Source organism: Camelus bactrianus, chromosome 16, assembly GCF_048773025.1.
Source record: "Camelus bactrianus isolate YW-2024 breed Bactrian camel chromosome 16, ASM4877302v1, whole genome shotgun sequence".
Lineage (NCBI taxonomy): Eukaryota > Metazoa > Chordata > Mammalia > Artiodactyla > Camelidae > Camelus > Camelus bactrianus.
The window spans coordinates 6,334,014-6,347,677 of NC_133554.1; the positions used below are offsets into that span (position 1 = coordinate 6,334,014).

The following is a 13,664-nucleotide window of genomic DNA, read 5'->3' on the forward strand; positions in this document are numbered from 1 at the left end:
CACCACAAGTAACACCTGTGCGTTTCTGTAACAATTACAAATAAGATTACATTTTTAGTTTTATGGCATTTAAATAATGTCACTGACTATGCCAAAAGCCGTATTACTACAACGTCCATACACAGCATATAAATTGAAGCACTCAGCTGGATCATGGATTCAGCGTAATAAGCTAGTATGTTCATTGTACTGAATAATAAGCATTGACTTCATAATTTAGAAGATACTTTTAGGGGATACTTGAATGATCTCATCTTCAAAGAAAGCAAAACAGAACAGATACGGCAGTCTTGGAATGTTGGGTCTGACATCCCCCTCTGCCTTTCTGAATGTTATGATGGAAAAGCCTCTGGAATCGGACGGATTGCAGTTCAGACCAGCTTTGCCGCTTACCAGCTGTGTAGCTTTGAACAAACCACTTAACCTCTTTGAGCTTTGCCTCTAGGAACACTTGCCTCACGGGGTTGTCCTACGGATTTACAGAAATAGTACCTTGTTCTCAGGAGCCACTCGAGAATTCGTACCTTCCCTTAATGTGTTCTCACTCTTGCATGTAAGTAAGGATCCTACGAAAATGGAAAAGGAAAAAAAAAAGACCTGCTGACACTCTTATGGGACCTGAGGTCCGTGTGGATATCCTTGGTGGAGACTCAGTTGGCCACATGTGTGCATCTCTTTCTGGACTCTCTTCTGTTCCATTGTTCTTGTGTCCATGCCAGACTCTCTTGATTGCTTGAAATCAGATCTCCTGACTTTTCCAACTCTGGATTCCCCCTACCCTAAACACTGATTAAACGTGGTGGGACTAATGACATGTCTGCCTTGTTCCTGATCTTAGGGGAAAGTATTTAATGTATCCTCTTTAAATATGATGCTAGCTGTTGGTTTTGTTTTGTTTTTAATTTTTTTGCCCCCTCTCTTTTTTTTTTTTTAACGGAGGTGCTGGGGATTGAACCCAGGACCTCGTGCATGCTAAGCATGTGCTCTACTGCTGAGCTGTACCCTCCCCACCACTGGTTTTTTTTTTTTAATGCTAGACTTTAGAACAGTTTCAGATTTACCGGAAGATGAAAAAGGAGGGTTCCCATATACCCCACACCTAGTTTCCCCTACATCTTACATTAGCATGTTGTATTTTTTTACATTTAATAAACCTGTATTAATATGTATTTGAGTCCACAGTTTATTCCGATTTCTTAGTTTTTGCGTGACGTCCTTTCTCTGTTCTAGGATATCACCCAGGATACGCCGTTACATTTAACTGTCCTGTCTCCAGGCTCCTCTCGGCTGTGGCAGTCCCTCAGACTCCTTGCTTTTGATGATGATGGCAGTTCGGAGGGATATTGTCCAGGTGTTTTGTAAGATACTACACAGCTAGATCTTGTCTGATGCTTTTCTCGCGATAAGACTAGAATTACAAGTTATTAGGAGGAAGAACACAGAGGAAAAGTGCCATTTTCATCATTTCATATCAAAAGTACATTCTGTACATGTGATTTCTGACCATTAGTATTAACCTTGATCAACTGGCAAAGGTGGTGTCTGTCGGGCTTCTCCCCTGGGAAGTTACTCCTTCCCCTTCCTTTATTTCCCCAGTCTCCTCCTCGGAAAGGGGTCAGTACATGCTGCCCACACCTGAGGAGCGGGAGGTTCTAGTCTCCCCCCGCCTCCGGCTTTGAAGACAGAGTATCTACATGAACTATTTGGAATTTCTCGTGGGAGACTGGCTCTTCCCCCTCATTTAGGAACTCACTCCGTCTTCTATTCAGTGTTTATATCAGTCTAAACTGATGCTTACACGCGATGTTGCAAAGCACGTGATTTACCATGGGTATTGTTTCACACTTTTGGCTACTTTATTTCTTCTGTTGCTCAAATTTCTCCAACTTTGGCCTCAGGACTTCAGTCGGCTGGCTCCTGCTCTCCCTTGGCGTGGCCCCACCGATGAGGTTTTTGTTATTTGTTTGTTTCAAGAACTTCCTTAGTTTCTGGTACTGCCAGGTACTTCAGATACACAAGATGAGTATTTCCTGCCCTATTCTGAGAGTCATCTGTTTCTTTTTACTGGAGAGCAGTGTTAAAACCAAGATCCGGGTGCTAAGTGTGCTTGTTGCTACCGGGGTATTGCTTTTTTTTTTTTTTTTTTTAACGCCTTCTCAGTTGACAGTATGTAAATGCATGTGTGTTTGCTGATCTGTGTATATACACGTGCCTGTGTGTAACCGTTTTTATCTGTATTAAGGCAAACATGCGTTCACACTGACGTCTCTCACTCTCACTCGTTATCACATGGATTGTCCCAGCCTCTCCTTCTAGCTTGTCTGTAAGTGTCCACTCCCACAGTGAGAATCTGGCTCTCTCCATCTGTCATCCATGCCCTTAGTTGTTCGGGTCTGTGTATATGTAGAAGCAATGGTGGAATTAACTTGTACCTCCATGGAAAACCTCTTTATCAACTAGAATTCAATAGAATTTGCCTTTGATCTTCCACTCATTTCCAGGGTAACTCAGGTCAGCACCTTGTCTTTCCGCCCCTTTCAGTGGTGGGGTTTTACACATTGACGTCCAGCTGGGTGCTCACATCACAGTCTGCGCTCCTTCCTGGAATCCCCAGCTTCCTAAATGATTTTTTTTTTTAACATTTACATTCATTAAGATTCACTCTTTGTGCTGTAAAATTCCATGGATTTTGACAAAGCGTAATGTCACATATCTGCCAGTACAGCATCATGCAGAATTTTTTTACTGCCCACTCCCCCCAAAATCGCCTGTGCTTCACCTGATTCTGGGTTATCATCCCTCCCCTCTTCCTCCCAAACTCCTGGTAAACACTGATTAATGTATTCTCTCCGTAGTTTTGCCTTTTCCAGAATTTCATATAATTGGATTCGTACAGTACGTGGCCTTTGTGTGCAGTGCGAGGTGCTAAGAAACATGTTGATTATCTTTAAATCACTCAGTCAGAGCGGAGCACATCATCCCAGGGCTCCAGCTTTCTAAAACAACGGGCATCTTTGTCGTCACCTTGTTTAGTGAGGGCTCTGATGTGGCTTACTTTTTTTTTTTAAGTCAGCTTTTCATTGAAGGGCTAGGAAAGCCGATGAGGTGAGTGTTTTTGCACCTGTCGTAGGTTTGTTTCATGCATAAATTAAGGTGAAATATGTTATCCTTCTAGCGTTGTGTCTCCAGATCAGGGCTGATGGTGGCTGTTCTGTGTCCCTACGCTGATGATGATATTTAAAAATTAAAAGAATGTTCTGGATTATCAGGGTGACCTCTGTATTGTGTCTTGCCCTGCGATTCCAGCCCACATTTGTACTTGCGTATGTCATTGTCTCAGATCCCAGTGGTCCTCGGCTGATGAGAAAAGAAGGTGTACTTAATATGTAGTGATGTATTTGCTTCCAAGAGAAGGCCAAAGGCTGTCACTGTGCGCTGTATAAAGGATGTCTCACCGCTGGAATAAAGAATAGCAGGCCAGCCCCAGAGGGCCGATACTTCAGGCTGTATCACATTCATGTTTGAAGCAGCAATTTACTGTTCACAAAACGAGCTTTATCTGTCAGTGTGAAATTATTGTTGTTAAATAGGATTTTAGTTTTTATTTTAATATGAATGTGTATTTGTAGGACTGTGGAATAAAGAGCTATAAACATAAAGAATATATACCTACTTTTTTGTTTATGTTTAAATAATTTAAGTGGAAAAATGTATTAATACTGAGGGGTGTAGAAGGATTTTTTTTGAATTCCTACCTATGTGCAACTCAAGATTAGAAAACAATGAGTTAGCAGATGGCAGGTTTTCAGTAGATACTAGTAACTGTTGTTTGGGTTTTGCATCCTATGAGCTGTCAGGAATACACTGGTGTAGTCTGGCCGTCTTCCCTTCCCCACACTTTGGGGTGCATTCGGGCCCGCGGCTTCCTCCCCTAGCCTCCCACGGCCAAAGCAGCTCTTGGCACAGGCCACACGCCTGGCGCGATTGCCAGCCCGCAGACACCGTGTGTGCTGCCCTGGTTCTGCAACGCTGCCCTCTGGGGCACCGTTCTCTTCGGGGTTTGGGGTTTTTCCCCTCCTCCGTGGCTTTTAGTTTTTGCTCTTCTTCTTCTTTAAATGCTACTGTTCTCTGACCTTCTCCCTTCACCCTTCACCCATGCCTCTCTTTGTTCGTTATATCTTTTTTAACTTGAATTTTTATGTTAACACAGCAAAACTGACTGCGTGTGTGTGCAATGCTGTGAATTTTAACACATGTATGGATTTGTGTAACCACTGTCACAAACGACACAGGGCAGCTCCATCACCCCAAAGAGCTCCCTTGTGTGGTCCTTTGTCCTTGTACCCTTCCCCCCTCTGTAACCCTTGGTGACCACACACTGATCTTTTCTCCATCAGCATGGTTTTGTCTTTTGCAGACTATCACATAAATGGAATCATACGTATGAACTTGTATAGTATTCCATTTTAACTTTTCTGTTGTGTTTTCTGCTGTGTATCTTTGTACAAATTGTATTTGTGGTTACTAGGGATGGCAGTGTCTATCATAACGGACTGCAGTCTACTTAGAATCAATATTTCATCATGTCAAATGGGGTATAGAAACTTCACCACTCGACAGACCCCTTTGCCCTTCCCTCACGTAAGTGTGATATGTTATACTTCTGTGCATTGAAAACCAGAGATTAAATGCTTGCTTTTAACTGTCAAACAAATAATTAAAGAACTTAATGGGAGGAGAATCTGTTGTTTTTACCCAAATATTTACCATTCTGCTGCTCTGCCTTCATTTCTGATGTTCCAGACTTTCTGCTGGTATGATTTCGATTCTGCCTGAAAAATCTCCTCAGTTTTTCGGTCTGCTGACTTCCAGTTCTCCTAGTGCTTCTTTGTCTGAGAATGTCTTTCTGTCACCTTCATTCCTGAAGGATAGTTTTGCTGGATATAAAGTTCTGTGTTGGCATTGTTTCGCCAGCACGTTAAAAACATTGTTGCCTTTCTTCTGGTGTCCATGGTTTCTGATGGGAAGTCCACAGTCTCCCAAATCTTTGTTCCCCTAGAGGTAACGTGTCACATGGGGGGATTATTTTCAAGATGCTTTTTCTTTCTTTATAATGTTCAGCATTTGGGTATGATGTGTTCAGGCATGGATTTCTCTGTGTTTATCTTTTGGGGGTGTTTCTGAGCTTCTTGAATATATAGGTTTATGTTTTGTGCCAAAGTTACTTCAAATGTTTTTTGCTGGCCCCACACTCTTTTTCCTCTCCTTCTGGGTGTCTGATGACATGAGTATTTAATCTTGAGCCATTGTCCCATAGGTCCCTGAGGCCATGGTCATCCCCCTTCCTTTTCTCCTTATTCAGATTTGACCATTTCAATCGACCTGTCTTCCAGTTTGTTTCCTCTTTCCTCTGTCATCTCCATATTGCTATTGAGCCCATCTGGTGAGTCTTTCTAATTTGGTTTTTGTATTTTTCAGTTCCACAGTTCACACTTGGTTCTTCTCTATATTTTCTGTTTCTTTGCTGAAACATTCAGTCTTTTCCTTTTTTTCAAGGGTGTTCACCTTTACTTGTTTGGCTTTTTTATTATAGCTGCTTCAAAGTCTTGCTCAGAATTCCACCCCCTGTGTCATCTCAGTATTGGCATCTGTTGACTGTTTTTTCTCATATTTCTTGAGATTTTCTGGTTCTTCATATGCTGAGTAATTTTGGATGAGATTTCGGATTTTTTTAAACATTTTTTTATTGAGTTATAGTCATTTTACAATTTTGTGTCAAATTCCATTGTAGAACACAATTTTTCAGTTATACATGAACATACATGTATTCATTGTCACAATTTTTTTTTCACTGTGAGCTACCACAAGATCTTGTATATATTTCCCCAGATTTTTTTTTTTAAATTGAAGTACGGTCAGTTACAATGTGTCAATCTCTGGCATATGGCACAATGTCCGAGTCATGCATATACATGCATAGATTCGTTTTCATATTTTTCAGATGTTTTGATTACTATGTTATGAGACTCTGGTTCTTGTTTAAGAGGAAAACTTTTTATTTGGTTACTATTTCTCCTTCTGTTTTCCTAGATCTTTATCCGTGCCTCCTATTTTTTTTCACTCCCACATTTTGTCCTCTTTAACCTTTTTTTGTGACTTCTGGGAGGTTATTCCAGCTTGTTTTCTCACTAAGTCTTATGTTTAGATTACAATCTGTTGTTTAGATTACAAAGTGCCTTCCCTGTGGCTTTTAATTTGACAAGTGTGTTTTTATCTGATGCACTGTTTCCCGTGACGTAGGTTAGTCCTTCATTGCAGCTCTGTCCTGTTGTATTGGTTTAGTGTCCTCTTGAATCTTGTTTTCAAAAAAGAAACCAATTTCTCAGGTTTCTCCCTTTCTGGAAGGAGTTGTATTTCCTAGGGCAGAAGGGGCAGGAGGAGAGGATGTCCCCTTAAATACTCTTCAGATGCTCCCTCTTTATATACACCTGTTGGCTCATCTTCTCACACGCAGGTCAGTATCTGTCTGAAGTTGGGAAGGGTTCTAACTCAGCGTACGCCTCTGTTGCTCATGTTTTGGCCCAGATGAAGGAAGACTGGAAGGCCATGGGGTTGATCGTGGGGAGGAAGAAGGAGAGGAGCCTGTGCTTTCTGCCCAGCCTGGTCCACCTCTCCTTTCTTAGATGTGAGCAGGTGTGGTCAAGGGGCTTTCTCCTAGGCCTTCAAAGTGGGAGTGCTTCCCAGAGGCTCTGCTTGGGTGTACAGCTGCCTGGCTATAGGGTGCCGTGGCTGAGGTGCGACTTTTCCTTTGCTGAGTCACCGACTGGCCTTTCCTTCTGTTCCTAGTTTCTGTAATATTTGACATCCTTTCCTAGAGTACAGGAAAGTTTATTATTAGAGGTTACCACCCACGCCATGTATAATTTCCATTGCAGAGAATAAAGGGAGTTAAACTAATGCCCTCAGGAAAAGCTCTTTAGTCACTCTTTGTGTTTTTTAACATGTCTTCAAATGTTATTAGCGATATAAGCAAAAGGCATAATAACATAATGACTTTGCAAGTGCCAGCATCCATTATGAGTACAAAAAGGCATCAAACTTACCTGAAAATACACAGCACACTCTCTGCCTTTATGTGAAATTTACTGAGACTGTGAGTGAGCATGGAAAAAAGAATTAAACATAATTGGATTCGGATATGTTGGTACCATACGATATTTCTTCCTGCTTTTGATCCTTTCAGTTTTGCGTCATCCTTCAGTGTCCATTTTTCCCATTCTGTGTTGGAATGGCCTTTGGTATCCAAATTAACACGTGACAGAAACATAAGCTCCTTCTCAAAACCAAATGCAAATACTTAGCAGGAAGCAAAGTATCAGTTGCTCTTTGGAGGGTGTACTGTCAGGAAGGGGTCTGAAAGGGTCAGCTGGTCGTTTCTCAACCTGTTCTCTGAAACCTGTGTTTCATTTGCTCGTAATAGACTGCGGTCAGGGGGATTCCCACGGTAGAAACTGCTAGGCTGCAGGGTGGGAATCCCCGCAGGGTCCCTGCCCTTGAAAATGGCCTTCTGAGGTCATAGTGACAAGTGGAGCGAGTTCTATCAAACCAGCCAGCAGTGGCAGAGCGAACCTTTGAATCACTGATTTGGCAACATGTTTCAAAGTCCATTCGGCAGTCATAACCACACTTTGTTAACTTCAGGAAATGATACAAAAGAAGGAAGATGATAATGGAGGAAAGAGTTCATTGACTCATTAGGTGGCAATAGAAGGTTCTAAGGATCCCACAATGGGCTATTTTTAATGAATGTTTATTTAATGGAATGAATATTTTGTAACCTTTAGAAATTATAACTGTGAAGACTGTGCAACAACATGAAAGAGGACAAATGATATGTTAACGGGGGCAGAAGGCGCATATATTGCAATTACATAAAAATACATATGTTTATGTCAGATCTTAGGAGGAAACCCACAGAAGTGCTTACTGGGGTGTTCAGATAATCTTGTACTCTCCTCCCCCTCTCATTTATAAGCTGCTGTTAAATGATTTTTATCACTTAAAAATAGAGTTTTTTGTTTCTTGTATTTTGTTTTAGCAAACAAACTAGTAATCAGATGAGGTTTACCAATCAAGATGAAAAACTTTGGTCTGAGATTAAAACATTAACCCCTTCAGTGTTGACTACTGATTTTGCTTGGTTAATCTGCTACAATTTTTAAATTTAACCTCTAAGTTATGAATATTTACAAATGTAATGAGAACTTTGTCTAGAAACCCAGTTAACGTATAACAGCTGACATATTTTATTTAATATCAGACAAGGAATATTTTGCACTTGACTTTCTTACAGTGATACAAGCTTATCATATTGAATTTTGTATTACATGTGTGGCATTAAAAAATACCATGGAGTCCTGCTGTAATCATTTGCATGAGAACCATGTACCAAGCAACTCCAGGAAGCATAACCCTTACTGTGGAATATCGGAGCACGACATGAGGAATGGAACATAATACTCACTTTTATATCTGCTGCTCTATATAAACTAGGCGTGCTGTGTGCTGACTAGACAAAACCAGAACCGTTGGATTCAAATCTTTGCATCACACTGTAGGATGAATACTGTGTCCAGCGAATCAAGATGTCACAAGATCTAGAAATCACTTCCTCTAAGCATCATTTAACATTTGGAGCTAATTGTCTTTAGCTGGGAAGAGAAGACTGAGGAGTTACGTGAGGAGAATTGTCTTGTGGGAGGAAGAACGCTAGAACTGTGTGCTGTTTTAGAAATGTAAGATGGAATTTAAAAGTGGGCAGAGTTTCGGCTCAAAATACTGAAGCTTCTAATAATCAGAGTCACGCTCCAGCTCAGCCCTGGAACTGATTTTCCCCTGAGTTTCCCTCTGACTGCGAGTATTCAGCAAAAGGTTAAGCGTCCCACTGTCGGGGGAGTGTTAAGGGAAGGGAGCTAGCCAATGATCTCCTAACTTCTTGCAGCTTGAAAATTTTTTCTCTTAGTTGGTTATTTTGTCTTTCCAACACGCACAAATGTAGGCCTCCCTGCTCGCCCTCTTTTCCTTCTTTCCTTGAAGATGCTATTCGCTCTGCTGATTTCTGTCTTTTAAGCTGTACCTCGAGGTGCTGGTGGTTGTGGTGCTGGGTGTGTGTTTTGGTTTTCTTTATTTTTTAAAAAAGTGATGGCCTTAGAATTATGTTGTTTAATATAGTCACTAGTCACATACGGCTGTTTGAATTTAAATTAACTGGAATATGAAAAAATACTGTTCCTTGCTTCCTGGCCACAGTGTGGGGAACAGATTGAAAGGGTTCAGGAATAGAAACACGAAGTTAAGGTAGGACACTGCTGACAAACACGGGAAAATTTTTGTAAGATATTAGTAACACAGTTTGAGAGAGAGGGTAGGATTGAGAGAGATACTGGGGAGACTGAATCAACTTAGAGTGACTGACAAATGGCAAGTCCAGTGAGGGAGAAGGGAGAGGGTGTGGGCGTGTGAGGCTTCTGTCTCAGGCGAGCAGGTGATGGTGGTGCCAGCGACTGAGGCAGGGAAGACAGGAGGGCAGTCAAATCTGGGGGAAGATGAAGCATTCAGTTTCAGAGACTTTGAGAGTCAATGTCCGTAGAAATTTCAAGGTAGAGTTAAGTAGTAAGCCGTTGGCTGTATGATTCAGCTATGTAGAGCAGAAAACATTCAGGTATCTTAATTTAAATATTGGTGAACTAAAAGGCATACAAAATAGAGAAAATATACAGAACTCTGGGAATTGCCAACATTTAAGAGGAGGAGGAGACTAGACAGGTGAAAGGAAAACCTGGAGAGAGTGTCCCTGAGTACAAGGAAACGGAGGCTTATGAGTGGATTGTTAAATAATAGTGAAAGATTTTCTAGGCAGGTGCTACATAGATAATATTTGACCAATCTGGCTTAGATCCACTTTTCTAGGAAGCAGCAAATTATTCGGTGCTTTGAAATTAACTCAGTGCTTTTATCTTTTACGCTCCATTCATTCACTGCCTTTCTCTTTTAAGTATTTATCTTGCTGTGTATTAGGCACTCTCCTAGGAGTGGGAGATATACAAAGATGAATACAAGTTAGTTTCTGTCATATTTTTTCTGCAAAAGAAAGACATATAAATAGGTAATTGGAATACAAAAATAAGGATCTCTAAGTAAAAAGAGGTGGTTGGAAGTACTGTAGGAGCTGGAGGAGAGCTCCCCCCACCCCCAACCCCTCCGTGCCGGTTACATGCTGTGCTGTTTCACGAGTTGCCCTATTCCTGCTTCTTCACCCGCATGGCCTTCAGAACTCAGCTCAGACATCATTCTGAAAGCTTTATTTACCTTCCTCGTTTGTTCTATTTAATTCTTTAAGAAAAGTGGTAACGTATGGGACAATGTATCTCTAAAGCAATCACTGCAAAAAGAGGAAGACAGGGAAGGAGGGAGGAAAGAGAACCAAAATTTTTTAAAAAAGAGTATATAGAGTCCTTGTATTACAAGAAATTATAAGAAATTCAAACAACACAGAAAATACAAGGATGATCACCCAGGATCCTACCACGCAGAAATAATCATTATTGACATTAGGCTAACATTGCCTGGATATATCCTTATAGATTTGTGCATATAAAAGGAGGGCTAGAAATTACTTCGCATAATTAGAATCATACTATATATGCTGTTTTAATGTTAAGTGCTCAATTTCACTTTTAAAAGATTAGCATGAAAAATGTAAACTTCACATAAAGGATTTTTTTAAGAAGAGATTGTAATTCCTAAAGAGCCATCTAAGGTTAACAAAAAAATTACATAAAACTCTGAAGCTTTGGTGATTTTTATACAGCTGTAATTTCTCTGTATGTTCTACTTCTCAGCAGCTTGATAGGACTTGGCTGTGAGTGATGAAGAAATTAACAGCTCAGCTTCCTTTCACCTTCCCCCCACCTCCCAACTCCCTTCTGATTTTCACTTATAATTACATTGTCACTGTTTATCGCATCTGTCCGCTCCTCTGTAACCTAATCCATATATTTGTTTATTCTCAGCTCCCTATTTAAATGGATTCAGTTTTCACCATCATCTCTTACGTCATGGCCCCTGGCTTCTCCGTCCCAGGGTTCTGTATTTTTATTCACCTCTTGGTCGGCTCGATTTCATCATCAAATAGTTTTCTTTAGAAAGACCCCAGTGGTCCCTGAAGTCCTCTATACTGTCTGTCTGTCACCTTTACACTCAAGGGACAGCTTGGCCGGGCATAAATTTGCCAGGTCATGCTTTCTTTCCCCTGAACTTTCGACATTTCTCCTCTGTCTCCTGGAATTGATGTTGAACTAGTTTTTTTCTTTACTGCTTCTCCCACCCTCAACCGCCAACCTTTAAGGAATCACAGTTTTCAAAGAATATACATGAGTTCTCTAAAACTTTTCACTCACTGCAGTTGAGAGAATTATTACTAGGAAGGACCACCACAGCTGCGATCCTCCAGTGTGAGCTGGGGTATTTTTGGAGTATTAACCATGCATCTTTGTTTTCCTTTCCAGAGATAATTGATGACCTTGCCAACCTGGTGGAGAATACCGATGAGAAACTTCGCACTGAAACCAGGCGTGTGAATCTGGTGGACAGAAAGTCCACATCTTGTGGTAAGAGATCGCCTCTCTAATCGCTTGCGGATCTAAGTTTCCCACGTTGGTCTAATTTTAACCTCAAGGATTTGGTTGCTCTTCAAATACGGGCAGTTTCATTTGATGAAGCATTGGAATTGCTCGAAGATCCCTAAATCTTGTTACGATGAAATGAATCATTAGGAGTGCATGGGAGGTATATGCATTGTTAGGAAATGTAAAAATCAGAATCCTTTCTGTGTGCTTACAAGGAATGATTGTTTGGAGAATTGTATGACCTTATGCAGTTGGGTGGTGGTAGATTGCATGGGTTTTAAAGGCAGTCTTCCTTATTTTGTGCCTTTTTTTAGCCACAAGCGTACTTGTGGAAGCGTGAGCTGTAGAGCAGTTTTGAGCTCAGAATCTAAGGTCCAGCCAAGTTCAAATCCTATATTGAGTGATGTTATCTCTGGCGGTCACTGTACGTCTTAATACCTTGTACCTAATACGGGGATACACAGGCCACGCTAAGAATCACTTAGAGTAAGTCTTAAAATGCTGATTCCTTGGCCCTGCCCTAGAGATTCTGATTGACTGGGGCTAGGGTGGAGTTCAGCGGTGTTCATTATTTAACAAACACACCAGGCAGTCCTGATCTGGGCCCTTGCGATTCTGCAGAAGGTCTGATGTAGCTGTTGGTGAGGTTTCAGTGACCTGTGGCCTGTGCACAGTGCCTTGCCTGCAGGTCAGGGATGGACAGTGGTGGTGACTGTAGTCATCACAGTGATGGTTGTTTGGTGCTTCCTCCCGCAAAGGTGCACCAAGTTTATAAAGCTAATACTTCTATTATAAATAGAAATGCATTAGTGCTAAAAAAAAAAAAAAAAAAAAAAAAAACAAAAAAAAAAAACCTGGTGATCTCAGCATGTGCTTTGCTTGACTTTGAGCCCTTTCGATATGAAAAAATATAATGGATCCCTCTGATTATCTGGTTTTACGAGGACCGCTGTGCAAAGGTTACCTGGGGGACACAGCTTGAGAAGTGTTGCCTTCCTCGCCTGAGTTTGCAGTTAAACAGAAGTCTAGAACAGCAGGGTGACGGAGGACCAGGCAAGTTAGGGCTATGGAATCTCAGAGGAAGAGGAACTCGGGCGCCCATCTCCTCCCCCTCCATCACTGCCTGCTCCCCCAGCCCGGCCCATTCTCCCCTGCCGGATGCCGCACCGCGCCCTGCGCCGGAGGCGTGTGCCTCTCTCTGCTTCCTGCCCCAGAGCAAAGCCTCCCTGATTTCGCTTGACTAGCCTTCTCATAACTGCTGACCACAGAGACTTCGTCCTTTGCGCTAGATCCTCAGACTCTGGCAATAGAGACAGATGGCTTCACTCCCACCTCCCTTACTGTCTTCAGTTCTTGTGTAAACCTTATCTTTCTGAGCCGTAGTTTTTCAGCTGTTAAAAAAAAGAAGATAACCTGGTTATCAAAGTGAACTTGTATAAAACATGTGATGTGTCCGACATCGTCTGTCTGCCCTGAACTTCCATATTTTAGGCAGAAAGGCTCTAAGGTGTAGCAGTTAAGGGTGTGGGTGGGCTCTAGAACCTAGACTCACGTCCCAGCCCCACCATTCACCGGCTGTGTGACCTTGGGAAAACCCACTGCCCTTTGCCTTGATTTCCCCATCTCTGAAATGGGAATCACAATATCACCTACCTGAGAGGGTTGTTGTAAGGAATAAAGGAGTTAAAATAGATAAAGATATGAATATATAGATGATACAGAGACAGACAGACAGACAGGTAGGTGGGGGTAGAGATATATGGCACTTAGTGTGTAACACATAGTAAGCAGTGAGTATTTTTATGTCTAAAGTAGGAAGAATCTTCCCACTTACGTGACAGCTTTCTTGAGGTCATTTTGATGTGCTGAGCAATCATGTTATTAATTTGGAACGACCATATTCATAGACATGTTGGTAAGATTTTGTATCTGCAATATTGCAGCCCTCAGCACATGCCGTTCATGAAGTCGTAATGA

General features: G+C 41.6%; 1 protein-coding gene across 1 annotated transcript in view; it reads left to right on the plus strand.

The window, feature by feature from the left end:
* The window catches only part of STX8 (syntaxin 8), a 207,122-nt gene that overhangs the window by 113,072 nt on the left and 80,386 nt on the right, over positions 1-13,664 (plus strand). The window contains exon 7 of the mRNA XM_010965974.3: positions 11,568-11,669. Coding sequence (XP_010964276.1) covers positions 11,568-11,669 — 102 coding nt within the window. The remainder of the gene's footprint in view (positions 1-11,567; positions 11,670-13,664) is intronic.